Genomic DNA, 13,754 nt, shown 5'->3' with positions numbered 1-13,754 from the left:
ATGGCTAGCAGCAGGCACCATGCCGCTGTCCACTCTCTGCCCACGTCTGCCCCAGCACTTGGCACAGCGAGACAGAAGCAGAGATCTGAACCCACATCTACCTGGCTGCTCAGTCAACCCCCTCTTCACAAAGCTTAGAAAGCGGCCGGGCACAGTGGCTCACGCCTGTAATCCCAACACTTTGGGAGGCCAACGCGGGCGGATCACTTGAGGTCAGGAGTTCGAGACCAGCCTGGCCAACATGGTGAAACCCCATCTCTATAAAAATACAAAAATTAGCCAGGCATGATGGCGGGTGCCTGTAATCCCAGCTACTTGGGAGGCTGAGGCGGGAGAATTGCTTGAACCCAGGAGGTGGAGGTCGCAGTGAGCCGAGATTGTGCCACTGTACTCCAGCCTGTGTGACAGAGTGAGACTCCATCTCAAAAAAAAAAAAAAAAAAAAGCCACACACACACACACACACACACACACACTCACAAAGCTTAGAAGGGGCTGGTGTTCTCATAAGCACAGATGTCTGAAGAGCCATTAGCCAGAATGATTCTTTTTTTTTTTTTTTTTTTTTTTTTTTGAGACAGGATCTTGTTCTGTCACACAGGCTGGAGTGCAGTGGCACGGTCATTCCTCACCACAGCCTCGACTCCTGGGCTCTAGCAATCCTCCCTCTTCCTGAGTAGCTGGGATGACAGGTGCGTGCCACCATGCCAGTAATTTTTTTATTTTGTAGAGATGGGGTCCTGAACACATGGCCTCAAGTGATGCTCCTGCCTCAGCTTCTTTTATTATTAATTTTTAGACGGAGTTTTACTCTGTTCCCCAGGCTGGAGTGCAGTGGTGCAATCTCAGCTCACTGCAACGCCTCCCAGGTTCAAGTGATTCTCCTGCCTCAGCCTCCCGAGTAGCTGGGATTATAGGTGTGCAGCACCATGCCTGGCTAATTTTTGTGTTTTTAGTACAGATGGGGTTTCACCGTGTTGGCCAGGCTGGTCTTGAACTCTTGACTTCAAGTGATATGCTCACCTCAGCCTCCCAAATCCTCAGCCTCTTACAGTGTTGGGATTACAGGCGTGAGACACTGTGACCTGGGATGATTTTCAATCACAGGTTTTTGTTAGGAGTGGAAAATGCGTATTTATATAAATGAAGTAGTGCAGACATGAACGTGTAGAAGTCTCTATAATCCTGCCATTGAAGGATGGCACCTGTTACCGTGTATATCAGGGATGTCCAGTCTTTTGGCCTCCCTGGGCCACACTGGAAGAAGAAGAATCGCCTTGGGCCACACATAAAATACACTAATGCTAGCAATAGCTGATGACCTAAAAGAAAAAAAATCACACAAACTCCTCGTACTGTTTTAAGAAAGTTTACAGATTTGTATTGGGCCGCAGGTTGGACAAGCCTGCTATGTACATATTCTAGGTTTTCCCCTATAGGTTTACTTATGTGAAAATGATTATTGTGATAATTTTTTTTGAGATGAAGTCTTGCTATGTTGCTCAAGGTGGCCACAAACTCCTGGGCTTAAGCCATCCTCCTGCCTCAGCCTCCTGAGCAGTCGGGAAAATAGGTACTCATAACCATATGTGGGTGATTATTATTAGTTTTTAAACAAAAATGGGGCTGGGCGCAGTAGCTCATGCCTGTAATCCTAACACTTTGGGAGGCTGAGGCAGCAGATCACTTGAGGACATGAGTTCAAGACCAGCCTGGCCAACATGGCGAAACCTCGACTCTACAAAAGATACAAAAATTAGCCAGGCGCGGTAGCACGCGCCTGTAGTCCCAGCTACTCAGGAGGCTGAGATGGGAGGATAGCTTGAACCTGGGAGGTGGGAGGCTGCAGTGGGCCGAGATGGCACCACTGCACTCCAGCCTGGGCAATACAAAGCCAGACTCTGTCTCAAAAAAAAAAAAAAAAAAAAAAGGTGGGTGGGGGCTTATACTATTTTTGCTGTTTGGCACTTTTTTCACTTAAAAGATATTGCAGGTATTTTTTCACGTAAGTATCTGAAGAAAGACTTCCTTTTTTTTTTTTTTTTTTTTTTTTTTGCCTTTTTGAGACAGGGTCTTGCTCTGTTGCCTAGGCTGGAGTGCAGTGGCGAGATCAGAGTTCCCTGCAGCCTCCACCTCCTGGGCTCAAGCCATCCTCCCACCTCAGCCTCCCGAGTAGCTGGGACTACAGGTGTGTGCAAACACGCCCGGCTAGTTTCTGTATGTTTTGTGGAGATGGGGTCCCACTATGTTGCCCAGGTTGGTCTTGAACTCCTGGCATCAAGAAGTCCTCCTGCCTTAGCCTCCTAAAGTGCTGGGATTACAGGTCTGAGCCCCGTGCCCAGCCAGCCTCCTGTGCGAGGTTGTATGGGACTCTGTCGTGGAACCCAGTATGCTTTCATTTGCTGGCTTGTTTGTTGGTTCTGTAGTTAACGGGCTGCCTCATGTGGACAGACATTGGGTCGTCCGTGTCTCTGTGTGCAGGCAGAGGCTGCTGCGAGTGCATCTGTGCACATGGCTGCCAGGAGGGGCTGTGCTCAGGGGGAGCTGGGGCAGAGGCTGGTGGCATTGGGGGGCTTGGGTGTGTCTTGTGGAGGCACGAGAGCCAGGTGGCCGGGCTGCAGTCTGCGGGAGCTCAGGGGTCGCTTGACCTCTGTGTGTCCTAGTGTCTTTGTCGGTGAGATGGGACAATGACAGCACACCCTCACAGGTGCTGGGGGCTGACAAATTTCAGGTCTGAGGACAGTGGTTGGCCCACTACGGGGCCAGTTCCCCTTCTCTACTGTCACCCTGCTCATCTTCCATCGACTGGGTGTTCAGGACAGTGGCCTGGTGGATCCGCCTGTACAGCCTGTGCTCCAGCGTCCTGCAGCCCACAGCTGTGTCCAGCTCTTACCCTGACTGCCTCTCCTGCCACCTCCATTTTATAGATGAGGAAACTGAGGCCCAAGGGCTTAGGGAACCCTGCTCTGAAGAACACAGTAGGGCTGCTGGGCTCAGACCCTCCCTCCCTGTGCTGAGCTGCCCTCCTCCTGCCGCAAGCCCCCCATGCCCCAAGCCCACCCTACTCACTGGCCTCTGCCCGAGTTCCCCGCATGGTATGGGAGTGTGGGGCATCCTAGCCTTTCCCCGGTGCCCAGTTCTTTCACTTCCACAGGAGGCCTGCAGGGACAGCTCCGGGACCATGCAGGCCCAGGTGGGCATGCGGGCTCACCTAGCTCCATGGTGAACAGCTGGCCCGTCTCTGGGTTGTGGACAGTGAAGACCACTTAGATGGCAGGAGCCTGCTGGTGCTCCCAGCAGGCAGCCAGCCTCTGCAGGACCCCGACCAGCGACACGATGGCTTCTGGGCAATACAGCACGTCTACGGTGAAAGCTTCAGGTTACTGAAAGGGAGCAGCAGACAGTTCCAGGTCATGCAGACCTCAGCAGCAGGGCGAGGCCAGAGAGGCAGCGCTCATATGAGACTATTAGATGCCATTTGACCATTTGCGCCATTAGATGGAAAGGCAATTACTTGGGTGAAAAAGGAGAACCCTTAGTAGAGAAAGCTGCAAAAGACCGAAGCAAAAGAAAAAAATCTCCAGACTCACTGGTGTTCCTTAAAAAACCAGCTCTGGTTCTCGGCCTATCTAGAGGGCTCCGAATGACACAAAGCCTGACCCTGCCATGAACTTCGTGTTTCAGGCATCTGTTGATTAGTCTGCTGGCTTGCAGGTGTGGGCCTGTGTCCCCTGTCCACTGCTGGACCTGTGGTTTTCAGGGCTGGGACCCAGGACCACAGGCAGAGCTCTGTTCGACCAGAGAGGGGACTGAGTGTGCTGGCAGGAGTGAGGGGTTTTTGGTGGCGCAGCCAAACACCACCTTCTCTCAAGGGCCCTGTCCTTGTCCCAGAAGTAGTTGTTTTCCTCTTGTGGTCTCTGAAGGACACAGGGCATGGCTCTGGGACAGAGCCATGTGGTGATAACTGTAACAGGAGTATGCCTGTCTCCAATAAGAGGGCTGTGGCTTGAAGGTCACCTTAAGAGGCACCCCTGTCCGTCGATGTCACCCTGGAGGCCCAGAGTAACTCTTCTGGAAGCCCCATCATGTCCATGTCCAACAGCGTCCATTGTTCCCTTTTCCCAGAGCCAAGAGCTGAGTAGAGCTGCAAGGACACCGCCTGCATAGGGTGCCCAGGGCTGGGCATTACCTGCTGCAATGACAACATATACCTGGAAGGCAGAGAGCTAATGGACCATCACGATGTCCCAGTCCAGCTGGGCCATTGTCACCCTAGGGCTGTCTTAAGTTGGCAGTGATGTCTGCCTCTAATGAGAGGCCATTGAGAAGGACTTTCCCTAGGAGCTGCTTGAAAACCCAGCTGTGACAGTCGCTGAAGATATATGCCCGGGGGCGGCATATCTTGCAGATGGCCAGGTCTGTGAGGCTGGCACCACTGCCAAGCTCTAAGACAGTCCTGGCACGAAGAAAGGGGACCGTGTCTGCGACTGCACCAGGGTAAGCCTGCCTCGGTGCCCTGCCCTGCATCCCGAGGTCACCTGTGAGTGAAGGCTGCCGGGTTCTCGATGGCCCATTCTGCAAGGTAGAGGGCAGCATCCCATGTGACCAGGCCCGTGGTGCCATGGGAGATGATGGCCGTGCTCTCGGAGAGTATGACCGAGCCCCCCGAGGCCTGCACCAAGAGAGGGTGAGACAGTCAGTCCAGCAATCAGAAGACAAGTGGCTTAGGAGACAAGTAGCCATCCACCACATGGCTGAATAAACGATGACAGGACCAATTTCCACTCAGCAATGAGAAGCAGCTAACTGTTGACATGCCAACAGCTTGCACGTGCCTCAAGGGTGTCATGCAGCGTGAAAGACACTCATCTCAGGCCACACAGGATTCCATTCATCCAACATTCCTGAGACGATGGAATTCTGGCGATGGAGCACAGGTCAGCGGTGGTCAGGGGCCGGGTGTGGCTATGAAGGGGTGGCTGCCTTATGATGTTTCAATACGCTATGTTTTTCCTTTGTGATTTTCTGTATCTATGTTTTATCTCATTTTTTTTTTGAGCTCTGTCACCCAGGCTGGAATTAGTGGCCCGATCTTGGCTCACTGCAACCTCCACCTACTGGGTTCAAGCAATTCTCCTGCCTCAGCTGCCCAAGTAGCTGCGACTACAGGCATGTGCCATCATGTCTGGTTAATTTTTGTACTTTTTTTTGAGACAGAGTTTTGTTCTTGTTGCCCAGGCCGGAGTGCAATGGTGCAATCTTGGCTCACTGCAACCTCCACCTCCTGGGTTCAAGAGATTCTCCTGCCTCAGCTTCCCGAGTAGCTTGGATTACAGGCGCCCACTGCCACACCCCGCTGATTTTTGTATTTTTAGTAAAGATGGAGTTTCATCATGTTGGCCAGGCTGGTCTTGAACTCCTGACCTCAGGTGATCCACCCGCCTCAGCCTCCCAAAGTGCTGGGATTACAGGCATGAGCCACCACGCCCAGCCTAATTTTTGTATTTTTAGTAGAGACACATTTCACCATATTGGCCAGGATGGTCTCGAACTCCTGAACTCGGATCCACCCGCCTCAGCCTCCCAAAATGCTGGGATTACAGGCGTGAGCCACCGCACCTGGCCCTGTCAAGTATTCTTTGAGGACTGGGCACCAGGTCCTTGTGCAGCAGGTAGTGTGTGTCACCTATTGGACAAATGCCCAACAACCCCACGAGACATGCTATTGTTGTTGAAGTGCTTGATTTACAGACAGGGAAACTGAGGCTAAAGGAGGTTAATGGACCTCATGTCTAAGACTGCAGAATGGGTGAGTCAGGATTTAAACCCACACCCACGTTTTCACTTTGTCTGTGCAGGAAGGGTATCTGGGCTGTGAGGGGGAGGATGGTGCCCTTCTCATACCAGCAAATAGCTCCGGTGGCCCTGGGTGGACTCCTTGGCCATCAGGGTCTCCGCCAGTGCCTCGTACAGCTCATCCAAAGTCTCCGTGTGGACAGCCTCGTGCTGGGGGCAGACAGAGTGAGAGCTTGTTTGCTTTTGTTCTAATCTGTAAAAATGGCCAGATGATTTTCACCAAGTTTGGAGGGGAGATTTGGGATGGAATGTGTAATACCGGCCAGCTGGCATATAAAATATTCACTTCATTGGGCATGATGGTGTGTGCTGAATAGTCCCAGCTACTCTAGGGGCTGACATGGGAGGACTGCTTGAGCCCAGGAGTTCGAGGACAGCCTGGGCAACAGAGATCTTGTCTCTAAAAAAAAAACAATTCCACTTGGTAGGGAAACCTGGACGGGAGGGCCTTCAACAAGAGGTGTTGAGAGGGTAGGGTTAGGTGTAGTCTAGGGCAGGAGACAAGGATTCTGTGAGAGCTGCCATGTGACCATGATAGACAGCTCTGTGTTTGAATCCAACACAGAGAGGAGGAAAACAAAAGGTGCTTTGAAGTGAGCCCAGGCAGAACTGTGAGGGCAGACTATGCTGCAGGCTGTGGCTGTCAGCAGGCTGCTTCTCCACGGCTGGCCTCATCCTAAGATTCACAGGGCAGCAGCAGGGTACACTGGGTGACTGCTGGCCTCTCCTGGTGGCACAGGGCAGAACTGCTGGTGACCACAGATGCGCCCTTTTCGGGAACACTAGGGAGAAAGCAGGTATTGGAGAAGCAGGGGATTGTTTATTTGCTAAAAGTGTGGCCCTTTCACTCAGCAGGTCTGCTACTGCCTACTAAGGAACGGCCTTTTGACATCCTCATGTCAATCTCTGCATGTTTGGGCCCTTCTTTAAAATCCATCCTAGGCCAGGTGAGGTGGCTCATGCCTGTAATCCCAGCACTTTGGGAGGCCGAGGCAGGCGGATCACCTGAGGTCAGGAGTTCGAGACCAGCCTGGCCAACATGGTGAAACTCTGTCTCTACTAAAAATACAAAAACTAGCCAGGCATGGTGGCGTATGCCTGTAGTCCCAGCTTCTTAGGAGGCTAGGCACGAGAATTGCTTGAACCCAGGAGGCAGAGGTTTCAGTGAGCCGAGATTGTGCCACGGTAATCTGGCCTGGGCAACACAGTGAGACTCTGTCTCAAAAAAATAAATAAATAAGTAAAAAATAAAATCCATCCTATATCAGTCAGGAAAGAGATCATTCCAACAGGATCAATGCAGAGAATTCACCAGAGGAACTAGTTCCAAAGGTATGGCAAGAGCTAAAACTTCTAACAGGGGCCCGTGTGGCAACCCAGAGACGGACAAGAGCAGGAAACTCCAAACCCTTCGGGGGACAGGACAGAGGGTGTGGGTGAGTGTTCCAGTGCTGTGGGCTGGGCCAGCTTGGTAGGAATGAGAATCCACATGCTAGGAGCTGGGGCCCCAGAGAAGCAGCTGCTGTGGAAACCCCAGAAGGCAGACTGAGGGAGAGACACTGCCCCCCCTTCTTCCCGCCCTGCACTGTCTCCCATGGGTCACATGCAGCTGCAGCCAGTTGCCTGGAGAGGGCCCTGCAATGCTGGGGTTTGCAAAGCAGGCCCAGGGCCTGGGAAGGATGGGGGCTCAAGCACGCAGGTGGCTATGCTGTCCGGCTACTGGGCGGACAGTGCCCATAACTGACATTTTTGATGAGTTCTGAGAGAAAGCACCGGGCATACTTGACTGACGGCGGGTGCTTCACACACACAGGATGCTTTACAGTCTACGGCAAAGGACAGAACGTTGGTTGCTCGAGAGCCCATCTTAGGTCTCCTATGAGCTTCAAGCCAACATAGCAGAGGGCAAACTCCAAGCTACCTGATCCCTCAGCAAAGATATAGATGGACACAGCGTTCTGGCCCCATGCATCTGAAGTTTGTCTTAAGATATAAGCCGTTTCCTAGAAATGCTTCCACTGAAGCGGCACAGGCTATGGCGGCATCTCTAATGCCCATTCTGAGCAGGAACACAGGGCATGTGGGCCCAAACCACCTCCCTCCCAGAGGAGCCAGTGTGAACCAGGGTTTGCAGTAAGGACAGCCGCCAAGTGTCTGGCTCTATGAAAGAGGCGGGAAGGCCCACTCGGCAACTGCTCTCTTGGAGCGTGTGTCTCTGGGGACAGGATGGAGGGGAGGGGACGCTCAGGGTGACACTCCAGCTAAAGCCAAGGGAAGCCAAGTGCAGGATGAGCAAGCTCCAGGCAGTGGGAACAGTCGGTGCAAGCTCTGAGGTGGCCACAGCCTGACACTGGTAAAGGAGGGCAGAGGGTATGGTGCAGCAGGAGTGGGGATGGTGGGAAAACAGGAGCCTGGAGGGAGAGGGAGGAGATGGTCCACAGTGCCTGCTGGCTGGGAGAGATGCAGATTCTGCCCAAGGGCAGCAAAGTACCCCATGCAATACACAGGCTCTTCAGGCTGGTGCTGGTTTTTCATTTTTTCTGACACAGAGTCTCGCTCTGTTGCCCAGGCTGGAGTGCAGTGGCCCGATCTTGGCTCACTGCAGCCTCCGCCTCCCAGGTTCAAGCGATTCTCCTGCCTCAGCCTCCCGAGTAACTGGGACTATAGGCATGCACCACCACGCCCAGCTAATTTTTGTATTTTTAGTAGAGATGGGTTTTTGCCATGTTGGCTAGGCCGGCCTTGAACTCCTGACCTTAGGTGATCCGTCCACCTCAGCTTCCCAAAGTCCTGAGATTACAGATGTGAGCCAGTGCACCCAGCCTTGTGCTGGATTTTAAAGCAGCCCTCCCTACATTTCATGCTTCACCACCTACGAGAGTGAGGCTCAGGGTGAAACTCAGAGCAGGGTGCGAGATAACTTCAGGTATCTCCATGCTCGAAGCCCTGACCTACTGTATTGCCCGAAAGTCTTCCCTGCTGTGGCTGCATCTTTTCCACGTGGATAGTCTAGGTTCACCTCTAGCACAGGAATTCTTAACTGGGGCTCCTAGGATGGGCTGGGTGGGTGGGGGTGGAGGATGTCTGCCTCCCCTGAGTTTGTATGGAAAACGTATTCTTCTGGTGCACTTCTTTCTGGGAGGGAGTCTGTTGCTTTGTCTTTTCTGAAGGGCTCATGGCCCTTGGAAAGTGAAGACCCAGGATGCAGGGTGATCTGCACTTCGCCCTCAAGGCCAAGGTCAGGCTGTGGCTGGACCAGGTGGTGATCCTGCCTCTCACCTGCCTGCAGATACAATTGAGTCCAAACCCCACCCTGGGCAAAGCAAGGGCCCATTTAGGTCTAGAATAGACAGGAGTGGGCAGGACAGGCCTCAGGAATGCAAGAAAGAAAGTCTCCGAGCATCTACCAAATGCCAGAATCTGTTTTGCACCCGTCATCTCTGTTTTTGCTGTGGATGGTTTAAAATACATTGCCTAGATTCCCCCCTCTCATGCAGATTTTTACATATTCTGATGTCTTTGTCTAAGTCTTAGATAGAAAACGAAAGCGCTGGAGCTGTCGCAGATGCTGACACCCACCTGCAGTGCTGACTCAATGGTTTTGTTCTTTGAACAGGGGTGTTTTTAAAGGGTACCGCACACCTGTTGTTCTTCTCTCACGTCTTCCGGAGAGATTCAGGAGGCAGGATCATGAGTCCCAGGGACTCTGGGATTCTTACCTTCTGCAAAATATCCCGCAGCAGCTCAGAATCTGATGAGTGTCTTAACTTTGCTTCTAAGCTCTGTGTGGAGGGGAGACAGAAATCTCAAGGGCGCATCTACAGGAACATGAAACACGCAGTAGAATGTGTGGGCAAAGCCCTATGTGATCCCTCCCTGGGGACGTGGAGCCAGTTGGAAGTGGAAGCCACAGCAGCTGAAAGCCTGACCTTCAGATGTTGCAGGGCATACCTGGATGAGTGACAGGAAGAAGGCTAGAAGACTGACTCTTGACCGCATTAGTCCTGGCTACTTAGCTGCCACCCAGGTCATGGGCCAGCTCCCTGGTTGCGCTCGTCAGCCAGGAATTACCAGGGCAGCCATGGCACCAAGGTTTGATGGGCTTGCCCTCTGAGTTTAAGTGGAAATGCAGAATGTGCCCGTACCAGCCTGGGTTACATTGCCCTTTTACAGGGGCCTCAAGCCCAGCAGCGAGCTTTGGCTCCCGAGTTAGGCAGACTGTCTCGGCTGGTATGTGACACAGGGCAAGGCACTTCATTGCTTCAGAGCTCCTTCCATGCCGTAAAAGGCTCTACAAGACCTGGTCCTAATCCTTCTCTCTGGCCTGTTCTCCCTCACCCCTTGCCCACCCTGCTCACTCCACTGCAGCCACACTGGCTGCCTTGCTGTTGTTCCTCAACCACAGCTGGCTTGTTTCCACCACAGGCCTTTGCATATCCTGTTCCCCAAGCCCTTCCCATGGCTAGCTGCTTCACCACTCAGGCCCCAGTTCAAATGCCACCTCTTTGGGGAAGGCTTCTGTAGGGACCAGCCCCACAGGGTCGGTGGGTCTCTCCCTGTGTGCAGCGACGAGAGAGTGTAGAAATAAAGACACAAGACAAAGAGGTAAGACAAAAGGCAGCTGGGCCTGGGGGACAACTACCACAAATGCGCGGAGACCGGTAGTGGCCCCGAATGCCTGGCTGCGCTGTTATTTATTGGATACAAGGCAGAAGGGGCAGGGTAAAGAATGTGAGTCACCTCCAACGATAGGTAAGGTCACGTGGGTCACGTGTCCACTGGACAGGGGGCACTTCCCTGCCTGGCAGCCGAGGCAGAGAGGGAGAGGAGACAGAGAGAAAGACAGCTTATGCCATTATTTCTGCATATCAGGGACTATTAGTACTTTCACTAATTTACTACTGCTATCTAGAAGGCAGAGCCAGGTGTACACGATGGAACATGAAGGCGGACTAGGAGTGTGACCACTGAAACACAGCATCACGGGGAAAGAGTTAGTCCTCCAGATAACTGCGGGCGAGCCTGACTGATGTTAGGGCCTCCACAAGAGGTGGAGGAGCAGAGTCTTCTCTAAACACCCCCAGGGAAAGGAAGACCCCCCCCCCACCTTTCCCGGTCTGCTAAGTAGAGGGTGTTTTCCCTTGACACTTACGCTACTGCTGGACCACAGTCCACCTGGCAATGGGCATCTTCCCAGATTCTGGCATTACCACTAGACCAAGGAGCCCTCTGGTGGCCCTGTCCGGGCATAACAGAAGGCTCGCACTCTTGTCTTCTGGTCACACCTCACTATGTCCCCTCAGCTCCTGTTTCTGTATGGCCTGGTTTTTCCTAGGCTATGATTATAGAGCGAGGATTATTATAATATTGGAATAAAAAGTAATTGCTACAAACTAATGATTAATGATATTTATATATAATCATATCTAAGATCTATATCTGGTATAACTATTCTTGTTTTATGTTTTATTATACTGGAACAGCTCATGTCCTCTGTCTCTTGCCTCGGCGCCTGGGTGGCTTGCCACCCACAGGCTTCCCTGATTCCCCGACTTTGGTGACTCATCTCCCCAGTTGCTCCATTCACCATTTCCCTGGTTTCTTGGCTTTAAAGCCACTCTCATCTGGTCTTTTCTTGTTTATTCATTTATTTGTTTATTCTCTGGCTCTCCCATGCAAGCAGAGCCTCATCTGTCATGGGTACTGCTGATCCATGGTGCCTGGCTCACGTAAGGCATTTATTAAACATTTTGAGACCGAATAAAAACAGTAGCTAACACCGACATGCATTTACCATGAGCCAGGCACTGATCCACAGGCTTTTGTACTCAACTCTGACAACAACCCTAAGAGGTAGGTATCATTATATCCCCCATTTTATTAATAAGAAAACAATAGCACATAGAGATGCAGTCACTTGCCCAAGGTCACACAGGGCCAGGGGTTGGGCCAGGATTCGAAGCAGGCAGGCTATCTCCTGGGTCTGAACTCTCAACTACTTCACCCTAATCAAACAATCCCTCTGGTCAAATGTGAGTGATAATAGTACCCACCTCGTGGGTGTTGAGGGTGAGCCCAAGTTAGCATTCAGCGTGGACATGTGAACAATTATAGTCAATATTGAATGGAGACCTATGATGCTTTTATGACGGTTTCTATTTTGGGTTAAAAATGCACAAATTTCTCCTGACCAGGAATGATCTCTGAGTGCTAAATATTTTATGTCAATGGAATAACGCAAATGATTAAGCAACACCCCATAAAATGGGGCAGACTCAGGGAGGAATACATATCCAAACTGACTCATCCCAGTGAGCTCACCGCACATGAATTACAAATGGGGCGGGGTGCGTTAAGCCCCTGTGCTGGCATAAGGGAGGCTGCTGCCTGCCATGCGCCTGTGCTGAGAATGGCAGGTCCCCAGGGAGATGAGAGGCCACCCCCTTCTCTGTCTCTTCCATCACAGGCGTGAGAGCCTCAGCGCATGAGCTGATTCTGTGCAGTGCTCAGCATACAGATGAGACCACTGAGGCCCGAGGGACAGCCTGTGACCTGGTCACTGCGCTCAGGAGGACATGGTTACCCGCGGTCCTGAGGGCGCTGACTTTTTAGAATGGGTGAGGGCAGCTGCAGCCCAGTGACCAGAACGATTACTGCCCTTAAAAAGTCGTGAAAATGATCGTGAACTGTACCCCACACCCAGCGCGCATCTGCCCCCCAAGACGGCGGAGACGCCCCCAGCTTCCGCCGCCAGCCTGCGGGGCAGGATGGGTGCGAGAGACTCTGGCCAGGCCCCAGGGATGAGGACGGGGTCGCGCGGCCCTGACCGGCGGGAGCCCAGGCACTCACGTGGCGGGAGCGCGAGGGGCTTCAGCACAGAGACCCATCCCGTCTGCCCCTGGACTCCAGCGAGCCCCGCGGGCCTCTCCGCTCGCCCCGCGGCCCACCTGCCAGGGGAAGGAGCGCAGTATGCGCGCAGCCAGGAAGCGGCGCTCGAAACTCTGCAGCAAGAGTTCGGTCCCCGCGTTCTCCTCGGGCGCCATGACGTGGGCAGGGCCGCAGCGTTGCCGGGAAACCGGGCAGAAGCCAGGCCTAGACTGAAGAGGGGGCGGGCCCAGGGCAGTGCTTGGGGGCAGAGAGGGGGCGGGGACCGGGGATAGGATCAGGAGGAGCGTCGTGGGGGCAGACTCTAGGGTGGGGCCAGGATGAGCGTTATGAGGGCGGGGCCTGGGGTGGGGCCAGAATGAGCGACATGAGGGCGAGGCCTGGGGTAGGGCCAGGATAAGCGTCACTGGGGCAGGTCCTGGGGAGAGTCCAGGTTGGCGGGTCCTGGGGCGGGGCCAGGATAGGGCGATCCTGGAAGCGGGGCTTCGGAAGCGTCCAGGTTGGTGGCGTCCTGGAGGCGGGGCCTTGGGTGGGGGCAGGATAAGAGTCCTGGAGGCGGGCATTAGGGCGGGGATAAACGTTGATTGGGTTCAGGAGGCGGGACTCCGAGCAGAGCCCAGTAGACGGATCTTTGGGCGGGGCTAAGGCCAACCCAGAGAAGGGCTCAGGAGGCGGGGCCGGGGTGGGGCGTTGACTATGTCATAGCACATGACCAGGCGGTGCTCGAACCCTGGGAGGCGGAGCTTAGGGCGGGCCGACGTGGGGAGGGGCCCAGGATCCGGAAGGCGGGGCCGAGTCCGGGCTGCGGGCTACGCTCAGGAGGCGGGCCCTGGGGTATGGCCAGGCGCTGCTCGGGCCCTGGGAGGCGGAGCTTAAGGAGGGGCCAGTGTCGGGAGGGACTCAGGGACTGGGAGGTGGGTCGGGGCTGGGCTCAGGGGCCGAGACGGAGCTGGGCTTGGGGCGGGGCCGGGACGGAGCGAGGGGTCCAGGGTGTGGGAAACGGGGAGGTGTTTG

The 13,754-nt window shown here is 53.8% G+C and overlaps 1 protein-coding gene across 1 annotated transcript; it reads right to left on the bottom strand.

Annotated features, from left to right (window-relative positions):
• Nucleotides 1–3,064: 3,064 nt before the first annotated feature.
• Nucleotides 3,065–13,335, bottom strand: LOC129060877 (protein-lysine N-methyltransferase EEF2KMT). The gene is made up of 5 exons (XM_054561163.2): nt 12,803–13,335; nt 9,575–9,637; nt 5,904–6,005; nt 4,538–4,671; nt 3,065–3,360 (listed from the first exon to the last, which is right to left on the bottom strand). The coding sequence occupies exons 1-5, from the start codon at nt 13,301–13,303 to the stop codon at nt 3,207–3,209; spliced, it is 954 nt and encodes a 317-aa protein (XP_054417138.2). The 5' UTR covers nt 13,304–13,335; the 3' UTR covers nt 3,065–3,206.
• Between the last annotated feature and the right edge of the window lie 419 nt (nt 13,336–13,754).

Source organism: Pongo abelii, chromosome 7 (assembly GCF_028885655.2).
Source record: "Pongo abelii isolate AG06213 chromosome 7, NHGRI_mPonAbe1-v2.0_pri, whole genome shotgun sequence".
Classification (NCBI taxonomy): domain Eukaryota; kingdom Metazoa; phylum Chordata; class Mammalia; order Primates; family Hominidae; genus Pongo; species Pongo abelii.
Note: the sequence above shows the minus strand (reverse complement) of the source record. Positions and strands in the feature narration are given on the sequence as shown.

What these genes read in the sequence shown, in the direction of transcription:
- LOC129060877 (XM_054561163.2), bottom strand. Translation starts at nt 13,303, where the DNA reads ATGCCCGCCTCCAGGACTCTTATCCTGCCCCCACCCAAGGCCCCGCCT. An exon ending in TGCGCTCCTTCCCCTGGCAG is followed by an intron (nt 9,638 to 12,802) that starts GTGGGCCGCGGG and finishes CCCTCCACACAG; the next exon opens with AGCTTAGAAGCAAAGTTAAG. An exon ending in GCCACCGGAGCTATTTGCTG is followed by an intron (nt 4,672 to 5,903) that starts GTATGAGAAGGG and finishes CTCTTGGTGCAG; the next exon opens with GCCTCGGGGGGCTCGGTCAT.